The sequence below is a fragment of the Akebia trifoliata genome, chromosome 14 (genome assembly GCF_017979445.1).
Source record: "Akebia trifoliata isolate Shusen 1 chromosome 14, ASM1797944v1, whole genome shotgun sequence".
Taxonomy (NCBI): domain Eukaryota; kingdom Viridiplantae; phylum Streptophyta; class Magnoliopsida; order Ranunculales; family Lardizabalaceae; genus Akebia; species Akebia trifoliata.
The window spans coordinates 2818951-2838304 of record NC_141388.1 but is presented as its reverse complement, the minus strand read 5'-3'; the positions used below and the strand labels follow the sequence as shown (position 1 = coordinate 2838304).

Here is a 19354-nt window from a genome sequence, read left to right as displayed (position 1 = left end):
GGAATTATGCCATTGTAGTTCACGCCAGCCCACGCTTTTACTAGCGACGTGTCCTTCTTCTTTGCCCTCTCGCACTTTATGCTTACGTGCTTATCCTAACTGGTTTTGTACACACGTGCCGTTGTTTTACTAACAGCTTTTTAGCCACGTGTGAACGTAGCGGATCCTTTTCCCTCATCCGTTTTTTTTTTCCACAAGTTTAGTTCGCCGCGGATTTGGAAGTTTTAAATTTGTTTTTTTTTTTTAATATAAAGCGCGAGGAATTGCTGGTTTAACGTATAAAAGAGATTAGGTACTTCATGTAGTATCGAACTTTAATGGTACGTCGTCAAGTACGAGCCTGACTGTCCTATCAGTGGCCCCATCGGTTAAAATTAAAAGACGTCAACTAGCGAAGTGGGGGACCACAGCACTACGAGTGGTTGACGTAAAACAAAAAATTATTTCATGATTAAATCTTTTGACTAAATAAGTGATTCCATAAGTGCAAAGTACCATATTAAACCTACATTTAAAAAAAAGAAAAGAAAATACACAAATTATATGCATCACAGTTATATAAATATATTTTCCTTGAGATCTACATCAAAAGTGTTGAATAAGATAAGAAGCTTGCGTGATGGAATTAAGACCACTAGTCTTAAGTAGGACTAAATATGGGAAAGACTAATGTAAGCATGAAATTGATGGAGAAATGATCAAAAGATAAGGATAAAATGAGATCAAGTAAAAAATAAAAAATTCGTGATAATTCGAAACCCCCATCACAAAATCATAGATCATTTGCCTTAAGATATATAAAAAATATATTTTATGATTTTATGTATTTCAATGCAAATGATCTAAGATTTTGTAATGGGGGGTGCAGTAGGGCGTTAGAAAATCATTATTCAAAAAATATGATAGTAGCGAAAATGAATGTGAAAGAGAAATCTTTTTACAAGATGAGAGATTTAAATTTTTATAAAGGGATAATTTTTCCTTGCATTCTAACGTGATTCTAGTTGAAAAATTGCATGTAAATTTGACTTATGCATTAGAGATTCATAAGTAGGTACTATACCATTGTTCAGAAATGAAGAATTGGATTGATCGTGATGATTGGTTTCGTACCTAGCAAAGCTAGACCTACACAACTACCTGACAAATAAATTGTGTCCTGAATGTAGTTGCTCAAAGATTACTATTGGAGATGTCCCATGATGTGGTCCCGAAATGTACTAAATACTACCGCATGATTCTGAAGAGATTTAGGTAAAAAAGATGTGAGAGTAATCGTCGATATTAGTAAACACCCCATTTAAGCATAAAGGAAACAATGTCACAATCATAAGTCAATGCACATCTGATACACTAAGTTAACATGGACTTCAAGGTGTAATCTACAATTATCCCAATAGAGCTCATAAGATGATTGCTTGTATTATTAATCTTGAGGTGCTTGAAGGAATTTTACCCTCCAACCTGACATGACCAATCATGCTAATTTTTATCGTGCAAGTTCATTCTGCTACATCAATGAATGTGATCTTGCTTTTTCATTTTATAATTTAAATCTCATAGTCTACTTTAACTCATTAGATTAGATTCAATTAACATTAATTGTTGAATTTAAGCAATTTGCGTTCCTTTGTTATCAAGGATTTAAACTCGGACAAGTTCTAATAAGTCTAGACCTTTTAGGGAATTAATTTATGTATCTAACATTTGGTATCAGAGCTGATCTTACATCTTAGGTTCAAACCACAAAAAATATTACAAAAGATGGGTATGAAAAAAATCTTGAGATAATTCCTAAGAAGGTACCTATTTAAGGTGATAGTTGCCATAAACATCGATTAAAGAGAACATAGTGATTTTCCACGTGTCTAAAAAATTTACAAAAGATAAAATGTAATGCATATTTAAATAATGAAAAATATTTTTTTATTGATAAACCTATTTTTAATGGTAACTTCTTAACGATGAGATTTGAACCTAGGCTCTTCTATTTACATCTAAAGACTTTATTAACTAAGTTAGCTCATATTTGGACTTGTCTAAGAAGTTAGAAGGGCTTTAAATTTGACCTTTTTGGGTACTCAAATCTGACGATCATAAATCATCAATCTGGTCCATCAAACTGTTTTATGCCAACTATGTGATTAAATCTGCGGGGTAGCTCAAAACACCTTCTTTCATTTACTGCACATCTTTATCCAAATCTTTATTTGAATGTATTTATCGAGATCGCTAAAAGCAACTACTCCAAATTTACCGGCTCCTCAGGTAAATTAGAGTCCTTTTACCTACCCCTAATTTCGAGCTCCATTTTCTCCAGCACCACCAACTTTATAAATCACTGACTTACGCGCTCTGCGAGTGTGCAAGTGAAAGAGAAAGAGAAAGCGAGAGAGATGGAGAGCCATGCCTCGTCGTTCTCAAGCTTCCGCGCCTACGGTCGAGCGCTTATTCAGACCCCAAAAAGATTCTCTCATAGGGCCGGTTCGATCTCAACAACGTTTGAGGAGATGAGTCGGGTTCGAACCCGGTCTGGACCGGACATGCAGAAAAGATTGAGATGGTTCGATTTAATTTGTTTTGGAGTTGGAGGAATGGTTGGAGCCGGTGTTTTCGTCACCACAGGTCGAGCCAGTAGACTCTATGCGGGTCCCGCTATTGTGCTATCGTACGCCATTGCGGGACTCTGCGCAATACTCTCTGCTTTCTGTTATACCGAATTCGCCGTTGACATGCCTGTCGCTGGTGGCGCTTTTAGTTACTTAAGAATTACCTTTGGTGCGCATTTTAGCATTCTCTTCAGACCTCCTTTTTTATTCCTGGTTTTCTGAAATTGGGATTTTGAGTTTTGTTGTTGTCTTTTTATGTAATTTTACTTCCAGGCGAATTTGCTGCTTTTTTAACTGGTGCGAATCTCGTGATGGAGTACGTGTTTTCTAATGCTGCGGTTGCGAGGAGTTTTACTGCGTATTTGGGTACGGCTCTTGGTGCTTCTGCAGCTGAGAAATGGAGGATAACCGTTTCGGGATTACCGAAAGGGTTCAATCAGATTGATTTCGTCGCTGTAGTTGTCGTTTTGGCCATCTCTCTTTGTATTTGTTACAGGTAAACTAAGCTAAATTGCTCTTTGCTCATCCCTAAAGTTCAACATTTTCTGTTCTGTTTTCATGGGTATCTCCTAAATCTGTTTTTTTCTTGGGTTTTCATATATTAAAGAAAAAAAAAAACAATTTTTTTTTTCTCTGTTTCTCAATTATCTTTGTTTTATCTGCTTTATTTTTTCCAGCACGAAAGAGAGCTCGGTTTTGAACATGGTCTTGACTTCAATTCACATACTCTTCATAGCTTTTATCATTGTGGTTGGATTTTGGAGAGGAGATTGGAAAAATTTCACAGAGCCTTCAAATCCAAAGAATGCGGATGGGTTCTTCCCATACGGTGTTTCAGGGGTTTTTTATGGATCAGCGATGGTTTATATGAGTTATATTGGATACGACGCGGTGTCGACCTTGGCAGAAGAAGTGAAAAACCCGACCAAAGACATCCCGATTGGTGTTTCTGGTTCAGTTGTGTTGGTCACGATTCTTTATTGTTTAATGGCCGCTTCAATGTCCAAACTCGTACCTTACGATGCGGTAAGAAAACCCTAATTTTTTTTAGAAAAATTTCTTTTCGTCGTTTTTCTAATTTGTTCGCCATTAATGGGTTTTTGAGCTTCCGTTTATTTGTCTTTGGCTTCGAGTTCTTGAAAATCGCCACATTGTAACCCAACTCCCACGAGTACAGAATCAGTTTACAGTGAAAGGACTATATTGTCCTTAATTTCGGGGTTTAATTCTTTCTTTTTGTTTTTTTGTTGGTTTATTAAATAATCGCAGATAGATACGGAAGCGCCCTTCTCATCCGCATTTCGAGGAGGATCAGACGGTTGGGGATGGGTATCGAACGTGATCGGTGCTGGAGCTGGCTTTGGGATTCTAACATCGTTGTTGGTGTCGATGATTGGTCAGGCTCGTTACGTTTGCGTAATCGGACGGTCTGGAGTCATCCCTGCTTGGTTCGCTAAGGTCCACCCTAAGACCTGTACACCTGTCAACGCCTCAGCTTTCCTTGGTAAGTTACAAACACTTTTTTGTCCTTTTTTTTTTTTTTTTGTTGCTAATATGCGCATATGATGGATTTATTCAGATTGGAGTTTGGCAGTTAAGCAGTTGGGGTATGGGCCCCACTGCGAACTGTTTTGGTTTTGGGTTTCACCAGTTGCTGTCAACCTGAGGTCATAGTCCTCCTTAGGGTATTCGTAACATCAATTTCATGTTCTTCATTGAATTATGCACGTAGAGTTATACATTTGAAATTAAATTACCATTTTTTTAAAAAAAATTTGGGAAAGTAAGAATAAGTTTAAAACAAAAAATTACAAATTTTTTTTTCATGATTTTGTAATTTTAAAATTGGGCGTTTTACGGTCTAGTATTTTGGAAAAAAACACAAAATCAGAAGTGGTTTTCAAATATTTTTTAAAAAGGTTATGTTTCTGATTTTGTAATTTTTTACTAAAACGAGTATATATTGTACTTTCACATTTGCTATTTACTTAATTACCCTTCTTGTAAACCAACATTTTCCTTTAAAGCAGCCTAAAGCTCAAGGGTGTTAAGGTAAAATTATCCGAGCATGACTGTACATCAGATAACCATTTTCGTACAATAAAATAATTATGAAATTGGTATATGGTTGTTTTCATAAATGTTAAAAACATAGTTGGGTAAGTAATTTTGGCAAAATACATGGTGGTTGTAATTATTTTCTCTTTATGTTTTGATAAAAGTATTTCCCTCAAAATGAAATTGTTTACTGTTTGGCATTTGGAGCACATGTGACACGACGAAGCAGTTGATTAAATAGGACGCACTAGAATAAAGTGTATATGAGACAAAGGTAGTGTTAAAAGCATCCCACCTGTATCAATCTTCCTCACAAAAAATCAGCTCATTCCAAGACTTTTAACCCATATAAGACCAAAAAAAAATTGTCTATGGTGCAAGGTGCCCTTGGTAATAATTGAGGTGCCTTTAACACTACCCATGAAACAATACTAGTTCATATAAAATTAGAAAAGGACGACTTTGGAAAAAAAAAATAGTGGATTTAGATGGTTTGGGCCTTTTTCAGTGAAGTCGGTTTACAGTCTTAACTAGGTGAAATATACAAGTTGAAGGTTCAAAACGAGCGAGATTGGAAAGCCCAAAAGAATTGTGAACGAGGATAAAAAAAACACACCTTTTCAATTTCAGAAAATGCGGTGGCTCTGGATAGAATTGAATGAAAGAACATGATTCGTTTAAATGACTCTGACTCCAAATCCTAGGGATAAGGCTTTCGTAATGATTGATACAAGTATACATGTGTGATTACATAACATAATATCATGTTTTGGATTAAAAACAAGGTTATTTAAAGAAAGTTATTATATGATGCCTATTTGATTCTTGTTGAAGCTCATAAATTTCTTGGTGTCCTGTATTTTCCTATTTCAGGAATTTTTACAGCAGCAATAGCGCTCTTCACCGATCTCAATGTCCTTCTCAACTTGGTATCTATCGGTACACTCTTCGTATTCTACATGGTAGCCAATGCAGTCATATACAGACGCTATGTCTGCATCGGGACAACGAACCCATGGCCTACATTATCGTTCCTCCTCTCATTTTCCCTTACTGCCATCTTTTTCACTCTTCTCTGGCAATTTGCACCAGCAGGCAAACCAAAAGTGTTCATGCTCGGTGTCTGTACTATGATCGCGGTCGCTATCCTACAAATATTCCATTTCTTTGTACCACAGGTTCGGAAGCCCGAATTCTGGGGGGTCCCCATGATGCCATGGATACCTTCGACATCCATCTTTCTCAATGTTTTCTTGTTGGGTTCTCTCGATGGGCCATCATACATCAGGTTTGGTTTTTTCTCGGCTCTTGCAGTGCTTGTTTATGTCCTATACAGCGTGCATGCCAGTTTTGATGCAGAAGGGAATGGATATTTGACCCAAAAAGATGGGGATATTCAGAAAAATCCCAGAAAATTTAATGATGATGATGACGATGCTAGCCTTGAAGTGTAAAAGTAGTAGTGTTTTTTGTTTAACTTTTTTTGTTTTTTCCCTTCTTTTTTGGTTGGGTTGATGGATCATTAGGAGGGGAGGAGGGAGAGACTGCTGAGTGAGGAAGAGAAGGTTTAATATATGTAAGATATAGATAGATGGTTTTGGGTTTTATGTAATTTTAGTGTGTCCCCTTGTCATATGTTGGGTAAGTTGATCCATCAAATTTTGAGTCTAATGTGACTTTAAAATATTTCATAGAAATCAAAGAAAGAAAGAAGAAAATTCTCTTTTCCTGTCTATAAAATTGCAATCCTCCTCTACCGAATTTGGCCACTCTTGAACTCCAAATCTTCTTCTATAATTCTCTTTAAAGAAGAAATCATGGTTCGGAGAGACGAAGGTTTCATCCACCGAGCATTCTCTTTGATAGAAGTTGAGGTTTAGAAATTGAAATGGTTAAGATAATGAATATAAAAAAAAAAAAATGTTCTCTAATCATAAAAACTTCCAAGTTTTGAAAGATCCCTAATGGATTCCACACAAATGGGTGAAGCTCTGATTGTTAGGGTGGGTCTGGATATCAGAGTACCTGACCCATAGACTTTCATCGGCCTCAAGGGACATAAAGATCAAAAAAAAAAATCAGAGACAGATGCAGGACCACACATTATCTTCCCTTTTAATGGAACCCTAAAAAAATATGGGGTCTAGGAATTATTATATCCTTCCTTTTTTCGGTCCCCATACTTTCCCCTTATCTTAATAGCATCCTTTTTGTCTTCGCTAGGAAACACCCTGTTTTAGCTGCAAAGGATTTCTCACTTAAGATTGGTTGCTCAATTTTATCCTATCGACTCGATACATTATGTGATTCTGAATTTCTGATACTTATTGGATTGGGCTGTTATTGGATCGAATCCAATTCAGAGACAAATGGATTGGATCAAATCCAATTTTATGTTCAAAGTATATTTAAATATATAACATCCCATTCTTATTGAAACCCAAATCCTCGATCCAAACCCAAAGTTATTTAATCAGAGCAGATTAGAATTTGGGTTTGATCCAATCAGTTGATAGCTATATATCATCACATGGTTTACAACTTGTGTGATCTCACCGTTCATCAACACTCCTTGCAAACCAATTGAAGATATTTAATATTCATTTATTTAACTCATTTAAAATTGACTTATAGATCGCCCAATTGATTCAAGTTTTAAAGTTATAAAACAAGACCCTTGTCCTAATCTTCATCAAATATAATTTGGCATATCAACCACATAAAATTCAAAAGTTAATGATTCAATTGGTCGTTCTAACTTTTTTTTTCTTTTAATCATTTGATTTTGATTGGACTTGGGTGGTTCCAGCACTTCCCTTTTAAAAGAAAATCTATTGAATGGATGCTTTTGATGGGGTTAGATGGGACCATTGGGCTCCAATTATATCTCTGCATTGTGCTTAAATATGGTCATCTTTTTTTCTGTCCATACATTTGATGGGATCTTGAGATGGTGAATATGTCACCTCAACACTATAATTAGTAGGAAAATCTGTTTTTCAAAGATTATAATATTTCATAAACTTTATAAAAATTTCTAATCAAGATTTTATAAATTACAACACACTTGCAAAACATGATTTTATATCCCATTGTACATATGTTACATTCAAAGTTCCAAATTATTGATAATAAAGTTGAAAATAAAGTAAATTTATATGAAAAGTCATTCGAATATAGTTCTAAATACAATTGAACACCGTAATCAGATTAATGTTGCTGATAACTAATCATTCAACTAAGGTATGAATGATAATCATATCATATCATCGAATCCATATCCCAAGGATTTGGAGCCGGTTGAAGGAATTAATCCTGACTCTCCATGTAATGTCATTATTTTAAAAAGATAACAGGGGAGGCCCATTATCCCTTAAAATTGTCATTATTTAAGCTTATTAACCTTTCCGGCCCATTACGTAGATAGTGTTTACACACACAAGCACAAAAATACAATAAAGTGGGCCCCCATACTACTCTTACCCTCAACTAATATTTTGTTTTGGAACCATGCACTCTTACCCTACCCCCCCACTTGATACTAAAGGTTATATTTCAGTTCTCTTTAGCGTTTCCGTAATCTCTCAGATTCTTAGCTAAAGTTGGGATAAGAGACAGAAAGGAAGAAATGTCCAAAACCCATGATATCCTTACCTCATCAACTATTGAACAAAGCTTGGCTTCTTCTCCTTTTTTTTTTTTTTCAACTATTGAACAAAGCTTGGCTTCTTCTCCTTTTTTTTTTTTTTTCTTTCTTTCTTTTGGGGAGTGTTTAAATGTTAATTACATAGCTATTCAGAAGTCAATGTGGAGTGTAACCACTGGGGGATAAGATTGGAATAATCTAAGTGATGGGTGGAGTTGGGACCCACCAAGCTTCATTTTTATGGGTCTTACTCACTAAAATCTTGTCCTAAAAAAGAAGAGCCCATCTGATTGGACCATCATTGTAGATTCTTCATTATCCATTGTCGATCGCCTTTGCTTTTTTTAAATAATGTGATTTTAATGGTGCTACGATACTTCATGTTGTCACGCTGCATTTTAATTTTTTTTAACAAAAGATATAGCTTTAAACATAATTGAATGATGTAATATGATTTGTTGTGCTAGTTATGACGCTTGATAAGGACTCAACACCCATTTGAGTGTAGGTTTATTGTCATCAGTTGACGACCCTTAGACGAGAGTCTCGCTAAAAGGAGGTCTTACTAACTCTATCGGGGGGGGGGGGGCACACTAACCAATCAAAGGTAGGAGGAAGGACACTTAGCAAGGTGGTTGGTTAGTTCTGAACATTCGGGCACGGCTATAAAAAGGGGACAACAAATGTACTGTGTAAAATCTCCTCTGATCCAAGTCAATTCTTTATGAAACTGAAAACTATCTATAATTTGTATGCATCACATTAAAAAATTTAAACGAACTTTAATATTCATGCCATGCATTAGGAGGCGTTAAGGATTTTCTCCCCTACTCCTAAATTTTGAGATAAGATTTTAGTGACGATGATCCCACCCTTGCATGGGCATGAGACAGCCCAACATGTTAACTTAAAAATGAGCTGGGCTAAGCGACATACCCTGGCCCATACCAACCTTCTCTGAACAAATAGCACAAAATCTTGTTTGATTTGGACAAGTCCAAGTCAAACTGGCCTCCATCAAGCTTTAAAACCACACCACCAATAGGGAAATTGGTCAAAATATATTTTCATTGATTAAATTAATTAGGTTTGTATGATATTATTGCTTATATTTCATCAAGATACTCAATGTTTCCTATATTATGCTCGCATTTTAGGCCCATGTATGTTGAGCATCAGTTATGTACATTCACACGCACATTGATATTCCTCGATGTGCGTGTGAATCAAGGCAGGTCCGAGTACGATTACTATCTTACAATACTGCAAACTTTAAAAAAAAAAAATAAATGAATAAAAGAAGAAATAACCGTTATGCCTTATGACATAATAGGACCATAATCAGGCCCAATATTGGCCTATTTCATCTCTTGGGAAGGATACTACGGGCTAATTTTGGCCCCTCAATAACATAATAGGACCTGAAGGGGCCCAATCTTGGGCATTGGAATGAATCCCAAACCCATGCTACCATAGGCTGATTCTCTGCCCATGGGCTGTATTCTGGTTAACATTCCTCAGTCCAGTACACTAGGCATCGATTTCTTTTGTTAGGATTTTTATAACGCTAATGATTTTCTGACTCAAAAATTTTTCACTCAGTTGTACTTGGCTGATGTGGCAAAGATACAAAACCATTGATCATTTTCTTGTGTATCTTGAAGAAAAAGATCTATGGTTTTGTGCCCTTGCCATGTCAGTTGAGTATAAACTGAGTGAAAATTTTCAAATCAGAAAATCACGGCTCTTTTTATGAGTGACGTTTGGTGCACAAGGAAGTTCTCTTTTCTGCCGAAAGAGAGGGGGGCGGGGGGGTGGAGTACTTGAACGACCTTGGTAGAGGAACTTTTTTCTAAATAGTCCCTAAATTTGGGGTGTTCTCTTAATAGTTAATTTAGGGTATGTTTGATTGCACGTGGAAAATAGGGTGGAAAATGACATTTTTCAAGTGTTTAATTGCACATGGAAATGAAAATTCATTTTCCACCCCAATCAAACAGTCTACCAAAACATGGATTTTACTTTCCCACCCATATGGGTGGAAAAGTGAAATCCATTCATATTTTTCATCCCCAATTCTTCCCCACTCATATCTTCTTCTTCCCTATCACCACCACCACCACCACGTTCTCCCCCCCCCCCATCTTCCTCATCATCTTCTTCCTTACTTACCTCCGCCACCGCCATCGTCGCCACCATCACCACCACGTTCTCCCTTCTTCTTCCTCACTTACCTCTACCGTCGTTGTCGCCACCACCGTCTCCGTCACCTCGGCCGCTACCGTCTCCGTCGCCGCCATCCTCGCCAACGCCACTGTCACCGCCGCCACATCCTCCCCTCTCACTCTTCCTCCTCATCTTCTTCTTCCACTCCCCCTCCTTCTCCTCTTTTTTTTTTTCTCATTTTTTCCCATGATTTTATCCAAGTAAAATTAAACAATTGAATTTGATTTTCCAATCCTACCTATTTTCCACAACTATTTTTCCATGGATTTCAAATTCCATGGAAAGTCACTTTCCATGCAATCAAACATACCGTTAGTAAAATTTTCTTTTCTTACTGTCCTGGAGATTTGGAACTCATCTCACGTGTATAATGTCTTTGAAATATCCAAACTACCATTTTCTCATCTTCTTCACTTGGTTATGTTTTCTAGTAGCGATTGTGATCATTTTCGATGATCTTTGATCATGAATGGTGAATGAAAAATGATATTCTCTTAATTTTGGACATTTAGACATATTTTTATTTATTCATTTCGATGATTTATTTTTTTTTTTTAAGTGAAGAACGAAGTTGAGACTCTAATTTTTTTAATGATTACGTTATAATTTTTTATTTGCAACTATGCATTTTGGGTATTCCGAGGAGAGTTACCTATTATCAAACTCAAAAAAAAAAAAAAAAAAAAGTGATGAGGCAACATTCACTAATTAAATGTTGAACTAGACAATAAAAAGTGATGAGCTCGACACTAAGCAATTAAATATTGAATTAGACAATAAAAATTAGTGAACTTGGCACTAATGTTATGTTTGGATTGACACAAATGGAGTTAAAACTCACAATTTTTTTCTCTTCTCTCCCCACTTAACAATCCAAAGAAGAGAAATGGAGAGAAACTCATTTATTTTCTCTTCTCTTCTCTCCATTTCTCTCAATCCAAAAACAACTTAAGTAGTGAGTTCGATAACAAAAGTGTTGAACTCGACATTGTAACGTGAACTAGATTTTTTCATTTTTTTTTTTTTTTACTTCGATACTTGGTAGATCTCCTCAAAATTCCCAAAATACATACATCATAGTTGCAAATCAAAAGTTCTATTGTAATCATTAAAAAAAAATTAATAGAATCTCAATTTCATTATTCATTTTTTTGATGATATATAAAAAAAAAAAAGTCTAAATGTTTAAAATTAAGAGAATGTCATTCTCCATTTGTCATTTATGGTCAAAGATCATCGAAATCATCATTGGAAAACCTAACTAAATGAAGAAGATGAGAAAATGGTACTTTAGGTATTTCAAATACATTATAAACGTGAGATGAGGTTGATGGACTATTATGAAAAGAAAAAATTACTAAATGGACTATTAAGAGATTGTCCAAACCGTCCCTCTACCTGAGTCCTTTAAGTAATTTTCTTCTTTTTTTTTTCTAACAAAAAAAAAATTCAAGATATCTTTTTCCATTTTTTTTTCTATAATCTCATTTTCATGTTCTTTATCTAAAACCTTAATTATTCTTCATCAATGAGTCATTTTTTTTCCTTTTATCTAGTGGTTTTATCTATTTTTATCGTTGTATTGTGTACTTAGAGTTTGGATTTTGAAGAATTGGAAAATCAAATTCCCCCCTCCTCCCCCCCCCCCCCCCCCCAAAAAAAAAAAAATAAAATAAAATAAAATAAAACAAGATTTTTAGGTGTGTTTTTCTTAATCTTTTAAGAGTCATGATAATTTGACGCCCACCTTTGTGACATACGCCCCATCATGGAATTGTAGATCATTTGCATCACGATACACAAGAAACAGATTCCTAGTTCTACATATCCTGAGCCAAATGATTTACGATTTATGTTAGGGGGCGTATGTTAGGGGCATCAAAAAATCATTATTCATCTTTTAATTTTTTTTTCTTCATCCAGTATGTTGGGACTTAGGAGTTCTCTTTATGTTCATTATTTTTTATATTTCTAAATTTTATATATTTAAATTTATTTAATAAATACAAATCGTCTTGAACCCGGTCCGATGAATTGAGCAAAATTTCGGTTTGATTAACATGGGGTAAAAAAAAAAACCCCTTTTGATTTGTCAAATTTTCCCTGGACATAGCAATTACTCTTGTTTGTAGCACTGCCCTTTGGGTTTTATCCCTTTTCCCACGTATTTCCCTCCATTTCCTCTCGAAAACCCTAAACCCTCCCTCCTCTCTCTCAATGCGTTCGCAACCTCCCAAGGTGAATAGGTATGCGATAAACCCTAATCTCCAGTTTATTAAGTATGAGTTTGATGATCTATGTTTAAGTGCTCTTGAATTTCTTCTATTTGAGAATTTCTTTAGGTTCACTGATTCTTCTACTTGAAAACAATCGTAGTTAAATCTGATCTCGATTTCATTCTCAAATATTAAATGAAACTTATTAGATTCCTTAGGTTTGCACTGAGATCTTAATCGAATGGACCTATTTACAGGATTGCTGAAATTCAAGACTAACAAAACATCATAATTTGGCCTGTGTATATTATATCCAACTCTCTCTCTCTCTTTTACTGTGAAATGGGGAATGTCGAGTTGTATTTTTATTTTTATGATTTGGTTTTTTGGGGTCTTCCGTACATGTTCAAGAAATCAATGTTGTAGTAGTGTCGGTTAACTGTTTGATTTTGAGAAACCCAAAGGGCGAGCTTACTAAATGTGATTCTTGTTTCATAGGTTTGTGTCTAGGAGATTTGCAAAGCAGAATGAAAGTGAAGGTAGTCTGGAGGAAAGTGTGTGATTATGTCCGCTATGATCTGAAGGAAATTGCATTTCCTTCATCTTTGCCTGATCCCCCTCACATACAAAAGCGAAGAAAATTGACTTGGAAAGAACGCTTTTATGTAAGTATTCTATTTTTATTTTAGAAAAAAAGTCCTTGTGGGAATCTAAACACTTATTATATTCCAAAGCATGTGTGTTGCTGATCCTGATAGCATCTTCGATCTGCCAGAGTACCAATAGTCATACCTCTATGATGATTCAACCATTCGATTGGTAGCTTGATTTCAAATGTTAGTTCTAGATGTGGTTCAAAACTTTGTTTCATTTAACACTGTTCCAGCCAATACATTCCAGAATTTGAGCATTTAAAATGAATTGAGGTGAAACTAGAAGAATTGACTCTAATTTTTTTTTTCCAATTTTTGCCTAGAGTCTTGAAGGAATCCCTCAAAAAGACGAAAAAATAACGCAATCCAATATGTTTATACAAATTAAAAAGCCAAAAAAAAAAAAAAAAGAAGAAGAAAAGAAAGAAAGAAGGGAAAATAACACATCAGCAATTGTCCTTAGAATATGTGATTAGTCCAGAGAAAACCTTCACTCAAAAATAAAGAAAAGAAATAGGAAAGATGAAGAGAGAAATTGATGATAAAAGCTTACCCTTTGCTAAAAGGAATATGTTGGAGAGATGTTGGGGCCACTTGATTCATGCTAGATCCGTCAAGTTAAAAGGGAAAGGTAAGTTTCTTACACTCTCCTGTCGTTATATATAAAAAAAGTAATTTGATTCTATCTTTAGATAGCTGGGTGGCTAAACAACTTAATGCAAAATATTGCACCCCTTTAATTGATTAATAGATCTATTAAACCAGCATAGGTAGGCCCAATTCAGCCCAGACCATGTCCAGGCTTACCCAATGTCACTAGGCCGACCAAGTCATGCCAAGCCATACTCCAAGTTCTGCCTAGACCTGTAGACCAATTATATTATTCCCAAGTTTTGTCCTTGATGGAAACATTATCTTGAGAAGAAATTCAGAAGGCCCCATGCAATGAATGTGTGAATTTTCCCCGATTTACATTTGCATTTCATGTATGCTGGTATTTGTTAGATTATTGAAACATTTAACATACTTTAGTGCAATATTAGTGTATGTTCAACATAGCTATATTTATTGTCACTATTAACATGAAAAAGTGTGGTATAATTAACATAAATTGTTGTAAAATTCCTTTTATAACCTAAAACATGTTGTTTAACAATATTTATTACTAAATATAGTGATTTTGATGAATGTTTCAAAAGTTTCAAATTTTTTGTAATGTCTTAGGGAATATTTCGATCTTTTCCTTATATGAAACATTCCCTTGGAAACAAAAAATTTGAATCGTGGTTGTAGATGTGCATAACAATTTAAAAAAGAAAAAACTAGGATCATCCAATTGATGCAACTTTGAGGCAATGCTCCATTCAAGAGGCAACCAATTTGTTGGGTAGTTTGGATTGGTGAAAAGCCAAAATCTTTGACAGCTAGTAGCTAGATAGACTATGCGATTCAATAAATAATGTTGTTGGGCGGTTTGGATTGGTGAAATACCTAAATCTTTGACAGCTAGTAGCAAGATAGACCATGCCATTCAATAAATAAAATTAGACTCTTGCATGATGCTTCTCTTTTATCTGATTTACATATATCTATTTGGTTATTCAAATGGCATTTACAAAATGATTTGTGCATCAAGTGATCAACCTTTTGTGTAGGATGTGCTCTACAAAAACAGTTTTCTGCATAACTTGGTGTTTGTATTAGAATATAATTATTTTTATTTGTTCTGCAGGTGTTGAAGAAGGCATCTAGGCTTTATGCAGCAAGCTGGGTACGGGATATTGGTCCCGATCTTCGACCAAATGACTACAAAGTAGACCAAGAGAATGGAGATAAACCTCATGGAGTAAATACAACAGCCAAAGAAAAAGAACCCTCCACGTTGGAGGATCTAGGTGAGTAGCTTTTCAATTATTTTATTTTTGCTGTTATATATGATTCCATGCTAGTAAACAATATGCACAACCTTTTATTTTGATGAGCTAAACAATTTTTCCAAACTTATGGATGGGTCTTTTAGATTTTTGGATGAGCACTATAATTGCCTTGTCTAATGGTCTGTCTTGTAAAGAAATTACTCATCTCTTGTATATTTTGATCTGGATGTCTTTGTCGAGAAATTATTTGAGACAGTTGGATCTATTCACAAATGCGTTCTATGCCAATTACCAATGTATGACTATTGTAAAACTTGGACCTTTGATATGGTTTGGTCATGTAATGAAGATTGATGATAGTGCCAATTTGAAGGAACGAGCAAGTTGAAGATTATAAAATATCGATATGAATACCAAACAAGATGTGGATTGAGATAGTGTCATCAGATTTGAAAACTCTTGAATTAACATAAAGCATGACTTTAGATACACCTAAATGATGAAAAAAGATTCATTAAGCTGACTCTATAGTTTTGGGATAAGACTTTGATGATAATGATCGACGATTTATTACATTAGTTGGCATAACTGTCAACAATTGTTCCTAGGGATAGCTTCTTCTGTCCACTCAACACCCTCCACAATTGCTTGAAGGTGCATGTGTGACATGAGAGAGGGCCTATGTGAAAATCCAAGGAAAAGGCAAGGTAGTATTATCGAAAAAAATGGAAGTTCATTTCATTCCTGTTAGAACAATCTAATGTGCTTTTGGGAGGTTATGACTTGGTTTTCAGTTTGTTTTGTTAAAATTGCTTTGTAAATAAAGATATATTTTTTCTTTTTGTTTTATCTAATTTTTTATTTTGAGTCGATCTTTTATTGGTTATATACATTTGATGTTGTGATTAAATAAACAGCGGTGGCTGCTAGAGGGGGAATGGAGACTCTAAGGCCTGCTTTGCAGCGGGTGTACATGACAAGAGCATCTGCCTACAGGGATGCTCTTAAGAGCTTCATACAAGGGTATCAAGAAGGCATACAACAAGTCATGAAAGAGAAGGAAGATCCTAAATCTCAACAACCGGAAAGTACTCCAAAAAAATTGAGTTGATTTTCTCTCGACAAAAGGAATTTTAGTTGCTTCAGGAAAGAGACTAAAGAAATGGAAAACGCTGTCGTGATAACTTTAGTTGTTAAGTTTTATGGTTCTCTATGAGCAATTTGTAATTAATATAACCAGTATGCTGCATTTGTTATCAATTTATGACTTTCTTGTGAATCAAAATATGAAAACTTCAATCTGGAAATTTAGGAAAGTGTGTAGTTATTTTGACTTCCAATACAGAGACATATCAGCTCTTATTGCTGCTGAATCTGAGACATTGTACTCAGGAAATCCGGTTTGGGTTCTTAAAGTACCAGATTTGCAGGATCTCTTGCAAAGATGTGCCAGGAACAAGGCAGACAGAGACGGAGAGAGTTGCCATGGGCTTTTGATTCGAGCTGGTTTACTACCAGATACTCTGATGTCAAACATCATTATAAACATGTACTCCAAATGTGGGTTGGTTGACTCCGCACGGCGAGTTTTTGATACAATGCCTGAACGAAGTATAGTTTCATGGAATACCATGATTGGTGCACTTACTCAGCATGGAGAGGAAGAAGGAGCCCTGAAGCTTTTTACACAGATGCAAAGAGAAGGAACTCCTCCAAGTGAGTTCACCCTTTCAAGTATTCTGTGTGCTTGTGCTGCAAAATCAGCAGTGTGTGAGAGCAAACAGTTACATGCATTTACTCTTAAGACTGCGATGGATTCCAATGTATTTGTAGGAACTGCATTGCTTGATGTCTATGCAAAGTGCAATTTGATTAAAGATGCTTGCTGGGTGTTTGATAGCATGCCTGAAAGAAGTCCTGTAACATGGAGTTCAATGGTGGCAGGCTATGTGCAGAACAACCTTCACGAGGAGGCTCTGATATTGTTTCATAGAGCCCACCAGATGGGTTTAGAACAGACCCAATTTACGCTTTCAGTGGCTCTGAGTGCTTGTGCCAGTCTGGCAGCTCTAATTGAAGGGCAACAGGTTCATGCAGTGTTAGTAAGAACTGGTTTTTGTTTGAATATTTTTGTGGCTGCTTCTCTCATAGATATGTATGCAAAGTGCGGAAGCATTGAGGAAGCCTACTTTGTGTTTTCAGGTGTGGAAGAGAAGAATGTCGTCTTATGGAATGCATTGATGTCAGGGTTCTCTAGACATGCTCGCTCTATGGAAGCCATGATTTTATTTGAGAAGATGCAGCAGATGGGTTTGTATCCTAATGAAATAACTTATGTTTCCGTGTTATCTGCGTGTAGTCACATGGGTTTGGTTGAGACAGGACAACACTATTTTGATCTGATGGTCCAAGATCACAATGTGTGCCCCAATGTCCAACACTATTCATGCATGGTTGATCTTCTTGGTCGGGCTGGAATGATAGGTGAAGCTCACAACTTGATTTTGAGAATGCCATTTGATGCCACTGCTTCAATGTGGGGATCACTATTGGGATCTTGCAGGATACATGGGAATCTTGAGTTAGCCGAGATTGCTGCAAAACATCTGTTTGAGATTGAACCTGAAAATGCAGGAAATCACGTCTTGCTTTCAAACATATATGCAGCAAATCGAAGGTGGGAAGAAGTTGCAAGGTCAAGGAAGCTTCTCAAGGACAGTGGGGCAAAGAAGGAGATGGGGAAGAGTTGGATTGAAGTTAAGGGAAGGGTTTACACATTCATAGTTGGCCAGGGAAATCATCCAAGAATGGCCGACGTTTATGCAAAATTGGATGATTTGGCAGAGGAGATGAAGAAGCTGAATTACAAGGCTGAGACTGAGCATGATCTACATGATTTGGAGGATGATCGAAAGGAGGTACTCTTGAGGCACCATAGTGAGAAGCTTGCACTTGCTTTTGGGCTCGTAAACTCACCTCCTGGCGCACCTCTCAGAATCAAGAAAAATCTCAGAATCTGTGGGGATTGCCACTCCTTTATCAAGCAGGTATCGAGGATTGTAGGGAGGGAAATCATTGTGAGGGATACTAACCGGTTTCACCATTTTAGGGATGGGTTATGTTCCTGTGGAGACTTTTGGTGATATATTGAATACTCCAGTTTGTGGTTCTTCCTGTTCTCATGCGCTTTTCTTGGTGGAAATCTTGGTCATACGGATTCAAGTTTCGTTATCAACACTGACAACCTGTATCTTTACCAAATAAGTGGTGGGGCCTTGGCCATGAGACATTGAGATTCATTCTCTGTATCTGATAATTGGAATGTTTGGCAAATAGGAGATGGGGCCTTGGCTTCACATGGAAGGTTGGCTTTTGGGTGGTTTGAGAGAGTACTTGTGATTACATTTACAAAACCCGTGGTAATGTAAGGTTCTTTTTCTCTGTTTTGCTAATAGGGCTTGTCTTCAATTACTGCTAATGCTCATTTCACCATCTGTTACTCTTTGTTTTCCACCATAGGAGATGGTTGACCCGAAGCCCAAAAAGCATACTAGTGAAGAGGAAAAGCGTAGTGGGGGATAAGATCTCACAACGAGTTGCCTAATTCGTACTGTACCAATGCACGGTTGGATCATCCTTACAGGACATACCCAATATTATACAAGCAGAGTGGCTTAAGTACGCGATTGGCGATTGGCCACTAACGTAGACCAATAATAGCAGCAGATGCAACATATCTAAGGATCCACCAAAGTGAACACTCAGAGAACCACTAAACATTGGATCCATTACTGCTAAGGTCAATGGGTATCTCTCAGCCTCTTAATCTTTCTACACATGTGATTGCATTATATGATGCATGACTATCAGGCCCACCACACCAATCTCACGTCAATTCATTTGCAACTTGTAAAGGAATGCACAACTTTCTGTATTGGTTAAAGCTTTTCAGTTCTTTGTGTTCATCAAATTGAGTGTTTAACAATCATTTTATTTTATAATTTGAAAGCTCGTTGTGGGAATTAGAAACAATAATCTGAAATCTAGGATGTCACAGGTCAGATTCATG

At 36.2% G+C, this 19354-nt stretch overlaps 3 protein-coding genes across 6 annotated transcripts; all 3 read left to right on the top strand.

Moving 5' to 3' along the window:
- The first annotated feature begins 2225 nt into the window (after positions 1-2225).
- Positions 2226-6416, top strand: LOC147385489 (cationic amino acid transporter 7, chloroplastic-like). 2 transcript variants are annotated; one of them, XM_086424101.1, is made up of 6 exons: positions 2231-2643; positions 2689-2778; positions 2883-3105; positions 3287-3635; positions 3879-4113; positions 5541-6412. In XM_086424101.1, the coding sequence occupies exons 1-6, from the start codon at positions 2397-2399 to the stop codon at positions 6119-6121; spliced, it is 1725 nt and encodes a 574-aa protein (XP_086280227.1). In that variant the 5' UTR covers positions 2231-2396; the 3' UTR covers positions 6122-6412. The 2 variants fall into 2 exon arrangements, with proteins under 2 accessions (XP_086280226.1, XP_086280227.1); XM_086424100.1 differs by having other exon boundaries at positions 2226-2778; positions 5541-6416.
- A 6211-nt stretch (positions 6417-12627) lies between these two features.
- On the top strand, positions 12628-16601 carry EMB2735 (embryo defective 2735). Of its 2 annotated transcripts, none has more exons than XM_086422587.1 (4): positions 12628-12785; positions 13254-13420; positions 15141-15303; positions 16203-16601. In XM_086422587.1, exons 2-4 carry the CDS (start codon positions 13283-13285, stop codon positions 16394-16396), a joined length of 495 nt encoding a protein of 164 aa, XP_086278713.1. In that variant the 5' UTR covers positions 12628-12785; positions 13254-13282; the 3' UTR covers positions 16397-16601. The 2 variants fall into 2 exon arrangements, with proteins under 2 accessions (XP_086278713.1, XP_086278714.1); XM_086422588.1 differs by having other exon boundaries at positions 12663-12777.
- LOC147385487 (Pentatricopeptide repeat (PPR) superfamily protein) lies at positions 16488-18455 on the top strand. 2 transcript variants are annotated; one of them, XM_086422583.1, is made up of 2 exons: positions 16488-17001; positions 17230-18455. In XM_086422583.1, exons 1-2 carry the CDS (start codon positions 16488-16490, stop codon positions 18426-18428), a joined length of 1713 nt encoding a protein of 570 aa, XP_086278709.1. In that variant the 3' UTR covers positions 18429-18455. The 2 variants fall into 2 exon arrangements, with proteins under 2 accessions (XP_086278709.1, XP_086278708.1); XM_086422582.1 differs by having other exon boundaries at positions 17119-18455.
- The last annotated feature ends 899 nt before the right edge of the window (positions 18456-19354 follow it).

Coding starts and splice junctions, on each gene's coding strand:
- LOC147385489 (XM_086424100.1), top strand. CDS start 2,397: ATGGAGAGCCATGCCTCGTCGTTCTCAAGCTTCCGCGCCTACGGTCGA. Junction 2,779..2,882: donor TTACTTAAGAATTACCTTTG/GTGCGCATTTTA, acceptor TTTTACTTCCAG/GCGAATTTGCTGCTTTTTTA. Junction 3,636..3,878: donor AACTCGTACCTTACGATGCG/GTAAGAAAACCC, acceptor AAATAATCGCAG/ATAGATACGGAAGCGCCCTT.
- LOC147385487 (XM_086422582.1), top strand. CDS start 16,488: ATGGTTCTCTATGAGCAATTTGTAATTAATATAACCAGTATGCTGCAT. Junction 17,002..17,118: donor AAGAGAAGGAACTCCTCCAA/GTGAGTTCACCC, acceptor ATGTATTTGTAG/GAACTGCATTGCTTGATGTC.
- EMB2735 (XM_086422587.1), top strand. CDS start 13,283: ATGAAAGTGAAGGTAGTCTGGAGGAAAGTGTGTGATTATGTCCGCTAT. Junction 13,421..15,140: donor CTTGGAAAGAACGCTTTTAT/GTAAGTATTCTA, acceptor TTTGTTCTGCAG/GTGTTGAAGAAGGCATCTAG. Junction 15,304..16,202: donor CTCCACGTTGGAGGATCTAG/GTGAGTAGCTTT, acceptor TTAAATAAACAG/CGGTGGCTGCTAGAGGGGGA.